Source organism: Triturus cristatus, chromosome 2_1, assembly GCF_964204655.1.
Source record: "Triturus cristatus chromosome 2_1, aTriCri1.1, whole genome shotgun sequence".
Lineage (NCBI taxonomy): Eukaryota > Metazoa > Chordata > Amphibia > Caudata > Salamandridae > Triturus > Triturus cristatus.
Window position 1 is genome coordinate 1,133,561,686 of NC_140581.1, and position 14,058 is coordinate 1,133,575,743.

The 14,058-nt window shown below is 45.9% G+C and overlaps 1 protein-coding gene across 10 annotated transcripts in view; it reads left to right on the top strand.

The window, feature by feature from the left end:
• Positions 1 to 14,058, top strand: part of WDFY3 (WD repeat and FYVE domain containing 3) — a 1,391,721-nt gene that overhangs the window by 568,901 nt on the left and 808,762 nt on the right. For all 10 annotated transcript variants that reach the window (XM_085636566.1, XM_085636564.1, XM_085636563.1 and 7 more), the window contains one exon: positions 10,254 to 10,354. In XM_085636566.1, coding sequence (XP_085492692.1) covers positions 10,254 to 10,354 — 101 coding nt within the window. The remainder of the gene's footprint in view (positions 1 to 10,253; positions 10,355 to 14,058) is intronic.

A 14,058-nucleotide genomic window follows, 5' to 3' on the forward strand; every position in this document is an offset into this window, starting at 1 on the left:
ATATGTCTTATTGGCCCACACCTCTTTCTCTGCACAACCTCCCAGTAAAATATAGACATTGATACGCATTTATAACTCCCATATACGCTGCTGATATACACCCCATGTCACAACTGACTGGCTCAAACAGCCTTGTTTGCATTTTCTTGGGCGTTATGATTTGCAGGTTGGGAACCGAAGTGCACCAGTGCGAACAGGAAGTAGCATACATCGTTTAATAAATATAGGCCTCCTGCAGTGACAAGTATGCATTACTGTGTATTGTACCTATATTCATGTAACCAGTCACGGATATGTCAATTGTTCTCATAATGTCAATTCGCATATGCAGGTATGATGCCTCGGATAATCCTGATTTGTTACAAAATTTAAGAAAAACAATAAAGATATTTAAACAAGAAAAAATAATTACAAAAAAACATTTTGTTACATTTATCAGAGTTATAGATTAACTGTATTCTCAATATGTGTAAATGAAAGCAAAGTGCTGTGCTTACACGTGATACAAACTGTGATGCAGTAATTGCAGTCCAGTGATTGGAAATTTTGCATTTTTATTAACCTTGTGTTAGGGTGGTTTACTGTGTGTCTTTTTCCACGTAGGGAAAGCTTTGTTGTGGTTCTTCATTTTTCCTGAATTAAGTCTTAAGATTTTTTTTTGTAAAACACGATAAGTAAAATAAGTAAAGTAAAAAAGTAAGGGGATTCTTTGTTATAAACCAGCTGATTAATATAGCTCTTGCAAGTAATATATGATTCGAGTTGTAGTATTCACTCTTTACATTGAATCAGAAAATCTCTTAACATCCACTTGCTGCACTAGGAAAGGGAGATTGGAGTGTGCTGGGGTTATAGTGAATAGGAGCGGAGTGCAGTGCTGCTACCGGTTGTTTTAGATTTCTGTCAGACGTATGTATAAGAATAGCATGATACATTCTTATCTGCTCATTCTCTGTTTTCCTAAATTAGGAATTCAAGAGAACATGGATTTGAGTATGCTTGTGAGCCCTGTTACAATATATGTATAATTAGTGGAATGTTGTCTGCTTACCAGCAATGGAGACCATACTCTTTCAAAAATGTCCCCGGTGCCCTGAGCTCTATAAATTATTCTCTCATATGACGCCATCTGGAAAATTTATATTATCCATGCCTTGTGTGTGAGGGACTTTCTGGATCTTCAGTGGCAGAGGATACAGGCTTTCGCCAGTGAGTTTGCCTTCCACCATTGCCATGAAGGAGGTGTTACTGTGTTACCTATATGTCAGACATATTGTGTTTGAATGCTAGTTTCATGGATGGGCACTGTAGTTATGTGTATAGGGTGGCTCAGATTTCAACCCAATAATTAGTAACATGCTGGTATGACCGTTGTGTGTGATTTAGTTATCCTGACCGCATTTCCAGCAGCTGGAATCTTAATTGATTATCAATCTGACAAGCTGTTGTGGGATTTCACAAGGAAAAATGTACTATGTAGTTTTGCTCAAATGTTGAGATTTTCCTGTTTATTGTGTTTAAGGGTAGACACATTTTTTTTAGATTTTTTTGTTCAGCTCATTTTGTTTGTTGCAGTTATTTTCTTTTTTGTCATGTTTAATTCACTACATAGGCTAGCTTGTTGGTTTTGGTGACTTTAGAAGAGTGACTTTCTGGAGGGGAATGTCTGTACATCTTCAATATAGTGACCATGCTGGGGTTGGTATACTAATGTGAGACTGCACTACTATCTTGATTTTGAACATACAGCAGAAGATTTAGCAGACAGGTAGTAGAGATGCTGGAACTGGAGCTAGGGTTATTCAAATAAAAAGAAAATACAAATTGTGAGAATTCTGTTTCGGGGTGCCAGGCAAATCGGAAGTTATTGGCTCCCAGTTATATCTGTGGGGCCTTTTACCACTGGTGTAGGAGATTTCTTTATCAGGTAGCTCAAACTGGGGTCAAAGCACCCCTTTTAGCACTTTACTCTCAAGATAGTGAGACAGAGCAGTTTAAGGCTGTCTTGGGGAGGTGCTTTGGGCTAGAAACTCAGAACTCCGCAATGCTCAACACAATGATAGCTAATAATTCCAGTTAGTGCTTTCACTTTAAAAGGGAGAAGTATTTTTACACACACAAGCAGATACTAAGCACCAAATTACAAATACATTCAAGATTTTAAAGGGAATTACAAATTGGAACATCTTTGAAAGACCTCAAAAAATGGCCAGGGTGCAAAATACTTAACCTAAAGAAGATATACCATAGGGGACAACTAACCCAAGACCATAGACCATTTGCATGCCAGCATACCCTAACTAAGAATACGAGCAATACCCCCATACAGATATGTTGCAAGAACATAAGGCTTTTTTATAATTAACAAACTAGGCCGCCATACATTGTTAGATGTTTTGCAATATACTATGGAGGTCTACTGTCTTAAGAAGAACAAAACTTAAGTTTAACTGGGACAAAAACCTAACTTTACGACTTTCGGTATTCACAAAGGCCATAAAGGGCATTTGGGAGTAGTAAAGTTAGGATTCCTAACTTTACTACTCCTAAATGCAATTTGTGAATACCGAAAGTCGTAAAGTTAGGATTTTGTCTCAGATTACTTTTGTGAATCGAGTCCAAAGTTTTTATTCATTTTAATGTATGAATGTGTTGCTTGCATAGTTAGGTTTGCATTTATGTTTTTATGTTTTTGATGTACCTAATGAATTGTAATGTATCTAATTAATTGTAAATAGATTGGTGATGTGTGATGTTAAATATTTGATAATGAAAATGTATACTTCTTGGTTATTGATTACAATAAAAATAAATCATGATATGTGTTAGTCTGTCCGTGTGAGGTATCATTATAATGATTATGGGCTTGGCGGTATACCCTGGGATATCCAACAGGAAAAGCAGTTTGTCTGAAAAGTGCAGAGTCATGCTAGAGATTTATTTGGTCTGCCAGGTGCCCTCTGACTTAAGAGTACCCACACGGCTAGAATTCAAGCTATGCTCAAGAGTCAGGGATACATGACAATATATCAAGCCCTGATCAACAGATTTTGCTGGGCTGTTGAAGCATTCTGCTACTGGGGACCAGACCAAGCCTCCAGGACCAAAAACAAGGGGCCTCCTTGCCCAGATATATATTTTAGCCTCACCACAGCCTCTACACCACTGCTTCCTCCTTGTTACAGAATCTGCTTGGCTGAACAGGAGCTGAGCTTTCCTTCATACCTAGCCCTGTCCATTTCCTGAACTGGGGTCCTCAGCAGTACCCCACAGGTCCTCTATGGCAGACCACTGTCCCTGTCTTCACTCCCCAGCTACAGACTGCTTGTGCCTTTGGCAGGGTGACCAAGAGCAACAGCAGGCGTCCACATTGCCTTCTAGTCCAAGCACTATAGCCGGACAGGTTAAACAGAAGTTCAACGCCCACCCCCTATTAACCAGGGGCCTTAGCAAATCTATACACCACTCATTTTGGGTGAGAGGTAGGGTGTTGCTGCCACCAGCCGTTTGAAAAGTATAGGAGGACAAGACTGGAGGGGTTCTCCTACCCCCACCCCTCAAAAGGTTCCTGGTTGGGTGTGAGAAAGCGCCATCTTTCTTGCATGGTATGCCCCCACTTTTTGCTGAATTGCTGACTGTACTTTGACTGAGTGTGCCCTGGGCTCCTGCCAATCAGGTGCCCAGGGCCTATGTTCCTTCCCTAAAACCTAAAACCCAAATTGGCAAACCCTGGCCACATGTCAGCCCCTGGTAAATGGTACCCTAGGTACCCAGGGCCTTGTGACCAGGGAAGGCCTCTAAGGGCTGCAGCACTTATTGTGCCACCCTTAGAGGCCCTGTACCCTAACACAAACTCACTGCCCCTGCAGGCTGAGTGTCTGGGTACAAGACAAAACAAAGAGTCGACATGGCACACATCTCGGTGTGCCATGCCCACAACCTACACTGCCCTGGCATACATCAGCCACCCCTCTAGCTGGGTGCCCTATGCCAGTGGTGTGGGCACAGGAGCATGAGCCCTGTGCCCCTACAGTACCCAGGTCCATTCCTGGGCACTGTAAGTGCAGTGCTGCCATTTAAGAGTATATGGTGCTGGGAGCTCGTCAAACACGAACTCCACAGCACCATAATGGCAACACTGAAGACTGAGAAGTTTGGTATCAAACTTCTCAGCACATTAAACCCGCACTGATACCAGTGTGGGATTTAATGTACAAAGCACTAGAGAGGGCATCTCAGAGATGCCCCCTGAAACCTACCCTACAATCCACATCTTTTCTGAAAGGCTGCCTAAGCTGCCACACAGCAGACATGTTGCTGGACCCCTGGGTGGAGAGCCCCCGCTCTCCTGGGCCTGCAACAATGCACATCCTGGGCGAGGTACTAGGTCTCCTTCCCCAGGATGGGCAGGGGGAAGCTTCAAAGGCATGCCGCCTTTGTGAGCTTCTCCAGGCCATTTGCTGCACCCATCAACTGGCCCCTACCAATTCTGACCCCCACTCTGGCGGGAAGACTGGTCGGAAACCCCAAGTAAGGACAGGGGATGTGCCAGCCTCTGCCAACCCCACCCCTCAGGTGGGGGAGGCGAGGTGAAGCACATCTCCGGGCTCTCGCCATCTTGAAGATGGGAAGCCCTGCCCAATCAGGACTAGGCTACTGCCCCCCTCCCACAGGAGAGTGGCAGGATAGGGGGTGTACCCACCCCAGGACCCATTGGTCCCTGCCCTTTACCTACCTGTAACGCCCCTAAATCTAGTATTTAGGTGCACCCTGAACCTTCCCTCCTCAGATTCCGAAAAAGCAAAGAAGAACAAGAAGATAGAAGACCTGCCGTGCAGCTGCTAAGAAGAGGAAGACACCAAGAGCTTTGGCCCCTGCCCTACCGGCCTGTCGACCCTCGAACCAGCACCTGCTAACTCCCGGCTCCTCCTGTGGCCTGCAACCTCGCAAACCCCGGAGGACCTGGCTACCTTATGACTCTGAGCATCTGGGACTCCCATGAGGAGTGGCTCTGCTCAAAGCAAGTTTCTAACATCTGGCATCAGCCCGGAACCGTGAACCCTGCACACTTTGCACCCGCCAAGCCTGGCCTGTGCCGGAGTGGACAAAGGCCCCGAGGACATCCCCCCGGCGACTGTGACCCCGAATCCGGCACCCAAGGACCCACCTCGATGCTCCTGACAACGCCTGCAGCCTCAGAACCAGGGACTTCCCCAACCGTGATCAACAGAGTGGTGGTGGCTCCTGAAGAATCTTCGTCCCCGAGCTTGCAGCCTTTGTTCGTCCTTGAGCTTGCAGCCTTTGTTCGTCCTTGAGCTTTCCCATTGAAATCTATTGAGCGCCCGAAGGCTCAAAAGCACCCTGCACCCAGCCTCCCGAGTGGCCCTGGCAGTGCAACTTTTACTCCTACATACTTCCCCACTTGCCCTGAGCAAGTGACCAGGAGCTCAGCTCCCACAGCCGCGTGGCCTGCTAGTCAGCAGCCACCAACCAAGGCCCCCTGCCTCCCATAGGATAACATTGGGCCTAACTCACTCTGCACCCGGCTGCCCCTGTGCCGCTGAGGGTGTACCAACTGTACCTACCTGACCCTGGGAGACCCCTGAGTCTATGCCCAGAACCTTAACTCTGCCAGTCGAGTACTTACCCAAAAGCCGATAACTCACTTTTCTTCCATAGGGTAACATTGACTGGCTTCTTCTGAAATTTCTTCTAAGTGTAGAGTTTCTAAACTTTAAAATATTCACCTAAAATCAACCGAGTAACGAAAATGGAAATACTCACCTGCTATTAGGAGAGATCCCAGTGCTGGATCTTGGTGCCCAGCACTGACCCTGAAAAGTACTTACAACCATACTTACCACTAACTCAATTTTCTCCCATAGGAAACCATTGACTGTTTTTCTGTGAAATTTCTTCTAAGTGTCGATTTTTGCAAACTACAAATATTCTTTAAAAATCGTATCAACTGTGAAAATGTAATTACTTACCTGTTTTAGATAGATGCCCCAGTGCTGAGCCTAGGAGCCCGGGACTGGATTACAAAAGTATCAAGAACATACTTTACCCGTAACTTGAATTTTCTCCCATAGGAAAACATTGACTTTTTTTTCTATGAAATTTCTTCTAAGTGTCGATTTTGCAAACTTATAAATATTCCTTAAAAATCGCCTGTATAACTTAAACGCAGTTTCTCAACTGCTTACAGGTGGTACACTAGTGCTGGATCCAGGATCCAACACTGACCTAGAAAAAGTACCCATTACCCCACTTACCTGCTAAGTGAATTTACTTCCATAGGATAACATTGGTAATTTGATCAGAAAAAGTTTCTAAGTGTCAACTTTTAAAATAGCAAAATATTGTTTAAAAATCACAACAGTAACTTAACCGAATTTACTCACTTGTTTCCAAGAACTGTCCCAGGGCTGAATCTAGGATCCGGTCCTGGAGTTAGAAAAGTAATCCTGAAAGTAATCAAGTGCACATAACTTAAAATTCCCTTTAAGCTCAATGTATTATTGTGTTTGAAATTGTGTTGCCTATTGCAACAACCTGTAACTATTACCTACAAAAGTCATTTGCATATTGCAAAAGTATTTAACTAAAGCAACTCTCTGAAAGTATATTTTGATACCTATTGTTGGTTCTAAAATAAAACAACCATATATTTTTTATATAAACCATTGGCCTAGAGTTCAGTTCTTGTGTGTGAGACCATTTGCTGACTGAGTGTGTACAACAAATGCTTTACACTGTCCTCTGATACTGCCTCACTGCTCGACCAAGCTACCACTTTAGAGAGTAAGGTTATATCTAACTTTAATCTCTGCCAAACCTCTGGGGACTGTGGACTGTACACACTGTACCTATTTGGGAACAGTATATACAGAGCCACTTTCTCACATTGGGGCCAGAGCAGCACCAGTTCTTCCTCTGTATTCCCAGGCTCCTTTTTAGGTCTGTCTGGTTTGCTAATGACATCTTGGGGACATTCAGAAAGGTAACCTAGGAATGCATTCCGCCCATTGCTTACCCTTGGTTTTGTGTTTTTAACTCACATTTGCTATTTTTTCTCTTTGGTGGCTTTACTTGTTTTAGGCTGTCCGCCGGGTCTTCGTCCCTTCCGTGGAGTATAGCCAATTTACCATTGCTTGTTTTATTCCGCCACGAGTGCTCGCTTTCTTTAAACCAGCCTTTACACTTTTTTGTCTCATTTGCTGTTTACTCAAAGACGGAAGTCAAATGTCAGGCTGTCAGGCTCGAGATAGTTTGCTGTTTAGTTATCTTTCTATGACTTCAAAGTGAGAGGCATTATCTTACAATCTGGGGATGTGAAAGGGGGGTGGCTTTTTTTCTTTTGATTCTGTCGCAGCTTCAGGATTTTGCTAGTGCCGTCACACCTTTGGGTACTGTGCTCTACTGGAATGGCAGTGCACCACCACACCATGCATACTCCTCTCCACTTCTCTCTATGTTATGCCACTCTAAACTCTGCTCCACTATATGCCACTCTACTCCACCCTGTGGCGCTCTACCCCACCCTACTGCACTCTACACTATGCCACACTAGAGTACTCCACTTCACTCTATGCCATCCACTCTACTCCGCTCTATGCCACTCCATGCTGTCACTCCATACCACTCTAGGCCTCTTGATACACTATACGACACGCCACTCTATGGCACTTCACTCTAGGCCCTCCACTCCTGTCTACGACACTCCACTCTAAGCCACTTCATGCCACTCTACTACACTCTGTCTTTACACTCTACTACACTCCATGCCACTTTACTACACTCTACGACACTCCAGTCTACTCTGATACTTTACTCCGCTCTACAATACTTTACTCCATTCTTGGACACTGTACTCCACTCTGCGTCTCTCTGCTCTACATCCCTCCACTCTACTCTGATGCTCTTCTCTACTCTGATGCTCTTCTCTACTCTGATGCTCTTCTCTACTCTGATGCTCTTCTCTACTCTGATGCTCTTCTCTACTCTGATGCTCTTCTCCACTCTGATGCTCTTCTCCACTCTGATGCTCTTCTCCACTTTGATGCTCTTCTCCACTTTGATGCTCTTCTGCTCTTCTCCACTCTTCTGCCCTTCTCCACTCTTCTGCCCTTCTCCACTCTGACGCCCTTCTCCACTCTGACGCCCTTCTCCACTCTGACGCCCTTCTCCACTCTGACGCCCTTCTCCACTCTTCTGCCCTTCTCCACTCTGACGCCCTTCTCCACTCTGACGCCCTTCTCCACTCTGACGCCCTTCTCCACTCTGACGCCCTTCTCCACTCTGGCGCCCTTCTCCACTCTGGCGCCCTTCTCCACTCTGGCGCCCTTCTCCACTCTGGCGCCCTTCTCCACTCTGGCGCCCTTCTCCACTCTGGCGCCCTTCTCCACTCTGGCGCCCTTCTCCACTCTGGCGCCCTTCTCCACTCTGGCGCCCTTCTCCACTCTGGCGCCCTTCTCCACTCTGGCGCCCTTCTCCACTCTGGCGCCCTTCTCCACTCTGGCGCCCTTCTCCACTCTGGCGCCCTTCTCCACTCTGGCGCCCTTCTCCACTCTGGCGCCCTTCTCCACTCTGGCGCCCTTCTCCACTCTGGCGCCCTTCTCCACTCTGGCGCCCTTCTCCACTCTGGCGCCCTTCTCCACTCTGGCGCCCTTCTCCACTCTGGCGCCCTTCTCCACTCTGGCGCCCTTCTCCACTCTGGCGCCTTTCCCCACTCTGGCGCCTTTCTCCACTCTGGCGCCCTTCTCCACTCTGGCGCCCTTCTCCACTCTGGCGCCCTTCTCCACTCTGGCGCCCTTCTCCACTCTGGCGCCCTTCTCCACTCTGGCGCCCTTCTCCACTCTGGCGCCCTTCTCCACTCTGGCGCCCTTCTCCCCTCTGGCGCCCTTCTCCCCTCTGGCGCCCTTCTCCCCTCTGGCGCCCTTCTCCCCTCTGGCGCCCGTCTCCCCTCTGGCGCCCGTCTCCCCTCTGGCGCCCGTCTCCCCTCTGGCGCCCGTCTCCCCTCTGTGAAACTCTTCTCCCCTCTGTGAAACTCTTCTCCCCTCTGTGAAACTCTTCTCCCCTCTGTGAAACTCTTCTCCCCTCTGTGAAACTCTTCTCCCCTCTGTGAAACTCTTCTCCCCTCTGTGAAACTCTTCTCCACTCTGTGAAACTCTTCTCCACTCTGTGAAACTCTTCTCCACTCTGTGAAACTCTTCTCCACTCTGTGGAACTCTTCTTCTCTCTGTGGAACTCTTCTTCTCTCTGTGGAACTCTTCTTCTCTCTGTGGAACTCTTCTTCTCTCTGTGGAACTCTTCTCCACTCTGTGGAACTCTTCACTAGTCTATGACAGTCCATGCCACTAACCTGTACACCACTAACTTTTAACCATGCTGAACATCAGCCACGCTGGTGTACAGCATCGCTAAAACACATTGGCAAAGCCAGTAACTCTTGCATAGGCGAGACCTGTTGACTTTGTCAAGCCTTGTTTACTGTCCTTGCCTGCACTTATGGTAGGAGGTGAAAGATCCTTCGAGAAGCAGGGCCTAGAGTGGAATCCATAGCTTTCACGCACCAGTGAGTAGCCGCTTTCCATTAGAAGTGAGTAATGCAACTACCATAGCCCTTGTGATATCCATTGAGCCCGAGCATTGAGTCTTCACTCTTGTTATGTTGTGCGAAGAGATGAGAAACCATTATTTCCATTAGTGCAATAACTGGTGTGGATTATCAATCCCTCTCTTCATGTGCCCTTGCATCGGCGCGGACCCTTAACTGAGGACTCAAGTAATTAACTTATATTACCTATAGGTGCATTGAGTAACTCTTAAATGGGTCTTTCTTGTTGTCGCCATAAAGTGAATGTTAGTGGCCATAATATTTACGTTGTTATTTTCTGCTATCTGCTTCTTCCTTCAGGGTGTGCAATGACAGCTGGTGATGTACAGCTACATGATCCTTTTTGACCAATACATATGTTGTTTGCAAATCATATTCAATAACAATGCGCCTTTATTTTAAATGGCAAGCTGCATGTGTAGGCTTAGGGGGCATTATAGCTGTTCCTACCCCTCCTTATGTTCCTTGGGTCTGTAAAGCAATCTATGCATTTGCCTTCTGGGCTACACCTCACTTTTATCTTGTACTCATTGGAAATGTCAGAGGGGACATATTTGTAATTCTCTGATAATTAAGCAGCAACTGTTTTTCATATCACCTACTTTATGGGCATTCTTCCTTTCATTTTAAACAGATGCCTATTTTTGCCAAGTTTGGCTCCCCACAATGCACTTACAAACAACGTGGTCACGACTGGGTTGACCGATGGAGCTGTACTCAGTGGAATTGGAACTGGTAAGAGCTGTCTAAATTTCATGTAGACACATCGTTGGAGAGATGTCCTACTATTTTGCACATTTCTGCATTTGCAATCTTTGAAACCTTTCCACAGCAGACCTGTAACATTTATGCTCCAACATATGAACATTGGAATGTGATTGTATTGTTTTAAAGTTGGCAATGTAATCAACTCTAACATGGTTTTGTTTGGTTAATTAATTGTAATTGTGCAAATTACTGCATGCTGTCCTCATTAGCCTGTGACCTTTACTTGGGGTAAATCTTCCCAAAAGTAAGGTCAAGTTACGTACCTGTGCACTTTATACAAGTACTTGTTTCATTAGTGTGTGAATATCCTTGTTATTGACAGCTGTCAAATTCAAAAGTGTTTGACTTTGATGTTTGTTCAGTACAAAAACAATACTAGGTAAATACAGGGAAAAAAACATAATTAAAACCCAGTTAGACATTGCAATTCAAAACCTCCTCTGACCGGCAGATAGCAAGAAGTCCGGTAAAGTGTGTAGTTTCCAGCAGACTTCACAAAGAATCTACAGGCATCAGTCCTGGCTTCACAGAACTTGTAGCTGGCTAATAAATTGACCGTAGAATAACTTTTTCAGCTTGACAGATAAGGTTGAATGTGATTCTAGTGAATAGGGGACCATCCCATCTGTAACCTTGTGGACGACCCATAATGTTTTAACAAGTGTACCCTCTATCATTGGGAACCAATGCAGAGTAGTGAGAGCATGTTTGAATGAAACTTGGACCAACTTTCACAATCCAGATTGCCTCGTTTTTATTTATTTGGGCAGAAAGCAATGCAGTTAAGCGAAACCGAGTTGTGAAGACGTACCATAATCAAGTCTGGAGCCAATTATGGCTGTCACCGCCCATCTTTTGCCATCATAATTAAGGAATGGAAAATATTTCCTGGATTACACATAATGAAGAAGCATCTGGAAATTAGTGCTGATATCGGAGTAGAAAGAGACCAATTAATATTCTACTTTAACACTTCAACTCCACACGAAATCAGCAGACACCAGAAGATCTATTCTGATGATGCCATTAAGAGGCCAACAAGCAGTAGGTCCGTCCTTCAATTTGCCACCCAAACCTCAATGTTCTCACTGTGGAGCTTTATGCAGTTTCTATCATCTACTTCCAGATGCTCCTTATATAATGTTGGAAATTTTCGCTAGATGACAGATCAACGCCCAACCGAACTGTCAACTATCATCAATGTGCCTGTAGAGGTTAACACCCTTGAAGTAGATGAGATGAGCCAGCAACCCAACGTAAAGGTCGAAGAGGTGAGGAAATAGTACGAAGCCCTCAGGAACCCTGTATTCTGATGAGAGATCACTTGCAAAGAAAAGAGAAAGTTGCACTGTCTGGATGCACCCTTTGAAGAGGAACAAAACCAAGCCATAGTAGACTGCAACTGCACCCAATTTACACTGCAGGATTATATTTTCAACAGGTTCAAATGCAGCTGAGAGTTTTAACAGTATGAGCACACTGACACTGCCACCACCAAATCTTCAAGGTTGACAAACAGCACTGAAGGTTTACTATGGGCAAGTTGAGAGCCAGCTTGGTCCGTACATATGGTATCTTTAGATTGCAAATAACTTCAAAGTTGTTTGGCAGTGTGACCTTCCAAGAGCCTATCCGCTGCAAGTAGCAGAAATATAGACCTTTATTTCTTCATAACCTTGGGAATGCTCATAGTTTTTTTCAAAATGATTTCAACACCAGTAGTTTTAAAGTGCCCAAGAACAATGCCAGATTCTTTGGATGAATTAAGAATCTAACAAGTTTCAGAATGGCAACCTGAATTTCCTTTAGTAGCAATGGCTAGGGGTGGAGCTTCTTTCTTGAGCTTGTTAAAAGGAATATGAAACTCTTTAGATGAGTAGAAGAAATACTCAGTGTATTTTCTAGAAAATGCAGGTTCTTCACTGTAGGTGGGGATGTGTGTTCGAGGCATATGAGCTGCAGATCACACACTTAGGATAGTAGATCGCCATCTGGTGTTGGGCTCGGATGCTTGCAGGTTGTTGTTGTCTTCCGAAGAAGTCTTTGGTCACGAGATAGGTGACTCTTCCCTTGGACGACAGTGCGCATGGGCATCGACTCCATCCTCAGATTGTTTTTTTCCGCCGTTGGGTTCGGATGCAACTTTTCCGCTCCGGTTGGAAATATCAATTCCAAGCTTCTCGAAGCGAAAAACTTCACAACAAAACATTGAAACACCTTCATCCTCGACATTGACTACATCGGCTCGATTCCGGACGTCGACGCAGCCCGCTGGGCCTATCCACGCCGTGAGGCCTACGGCTCATGGAAAGGACTCCGTTCAAAAAATGCCCCCAGTGTGGAGCAAAGTTTCCGCACAGTGACCACCACAAAGTCTGCAACCTGTGCCTATCACCGGAACACGACGAGTCCAGCTGTCCAGCCGTCCAAGCATTTAGATCCAAAAAGACCATTCGGGATCGAAGGGCTCGACGCCACATCATGTCACAAAGACCAGCTCCGGAACCAGAGGACATCTTTGATGAAGGCCCAGATGTCCCGGAAGAAGATTCCGAGGATCTGCAAATAATTTCCGAAGCAGACGACTCAGACGACCCCATCACTCCTGGGCAACGTGTGAGTACCACTGCTCCTGCCCCAACCCCACCAAAACCAAAGGCATTGGTCAAGACTTTGCCTGCTGGCCCCAGTCGAGACCGAAAACATCCTTCAGAAGCCTCGCCTCCGGGTTCGGCTCCGAAGAAACATAAGCCTTCCGGTAGCTCGGGACCGAGCAAACCGCATGTAATTGTCAAACCGGCACCATCGGCACCGAAGACAAAAGACTACTCTGCACCGAAATCGGCTCCGAAGCCCTCGGCACCGAAACCACCAAGGCCAATAGAGACACCGGCACCAAAGGTTCCCAAGCCCACAGATACACCTTCGGCTCCGAAAACCACATCGGCACCGAAACCATCATCTGTACTGAAACCACCAGCTAAGGACTCTCATACGCCTCCTAAAGCCAAACACGCTACCGATCAACCAAAACCTCGATCGGAACCAAAAAAATCGGTACCAAAGACTGTTCCTGAAGAACAAGAACTTTTTCATCCAGACCCAAGGCAGAAAAAGATCTATATCAACCCCAAGACTGGACATGTCACCGCGGTGCCATGCAAAAAACGGAAGCTGGACACACCACCTGCCCCAGTTCCTGTAAAAAGGAAGGGCTCTTCTACTTCCCCCATCCCTCCTTCCTCTCCTATACTGCCTCCTATCCCACCCCTTCTGCCTACACCACCATTACATATACCCTCTCCATCTCATACACCACCACCACAGGATGATTATGATGACCTAGGGGGTGGGGGTGATCCTAATGATCCGTTTACAGATCCAGACACCACACCGTTGGATGATTGGGCATTCCCCTTATCAGATATGCCTGACCCTCAGCCATATACCTCAAAACCATCGCCTCCTGACGATCACCTGGGGTTTGGACAATTATTACATCGAGCAGCAATATACCACGGCGTCACAATGCACTCAGACGCACCAGAGGAAGACTTCTTATTAGACACTTTCGAACAGTCTCAAAAGTCTGTACAAATCCTGCCAATGATTAAAGGTATCATAAAACACGCCTCCGAAGTATTTAAAGACCCCGTTGGTGCCAGGGTTCT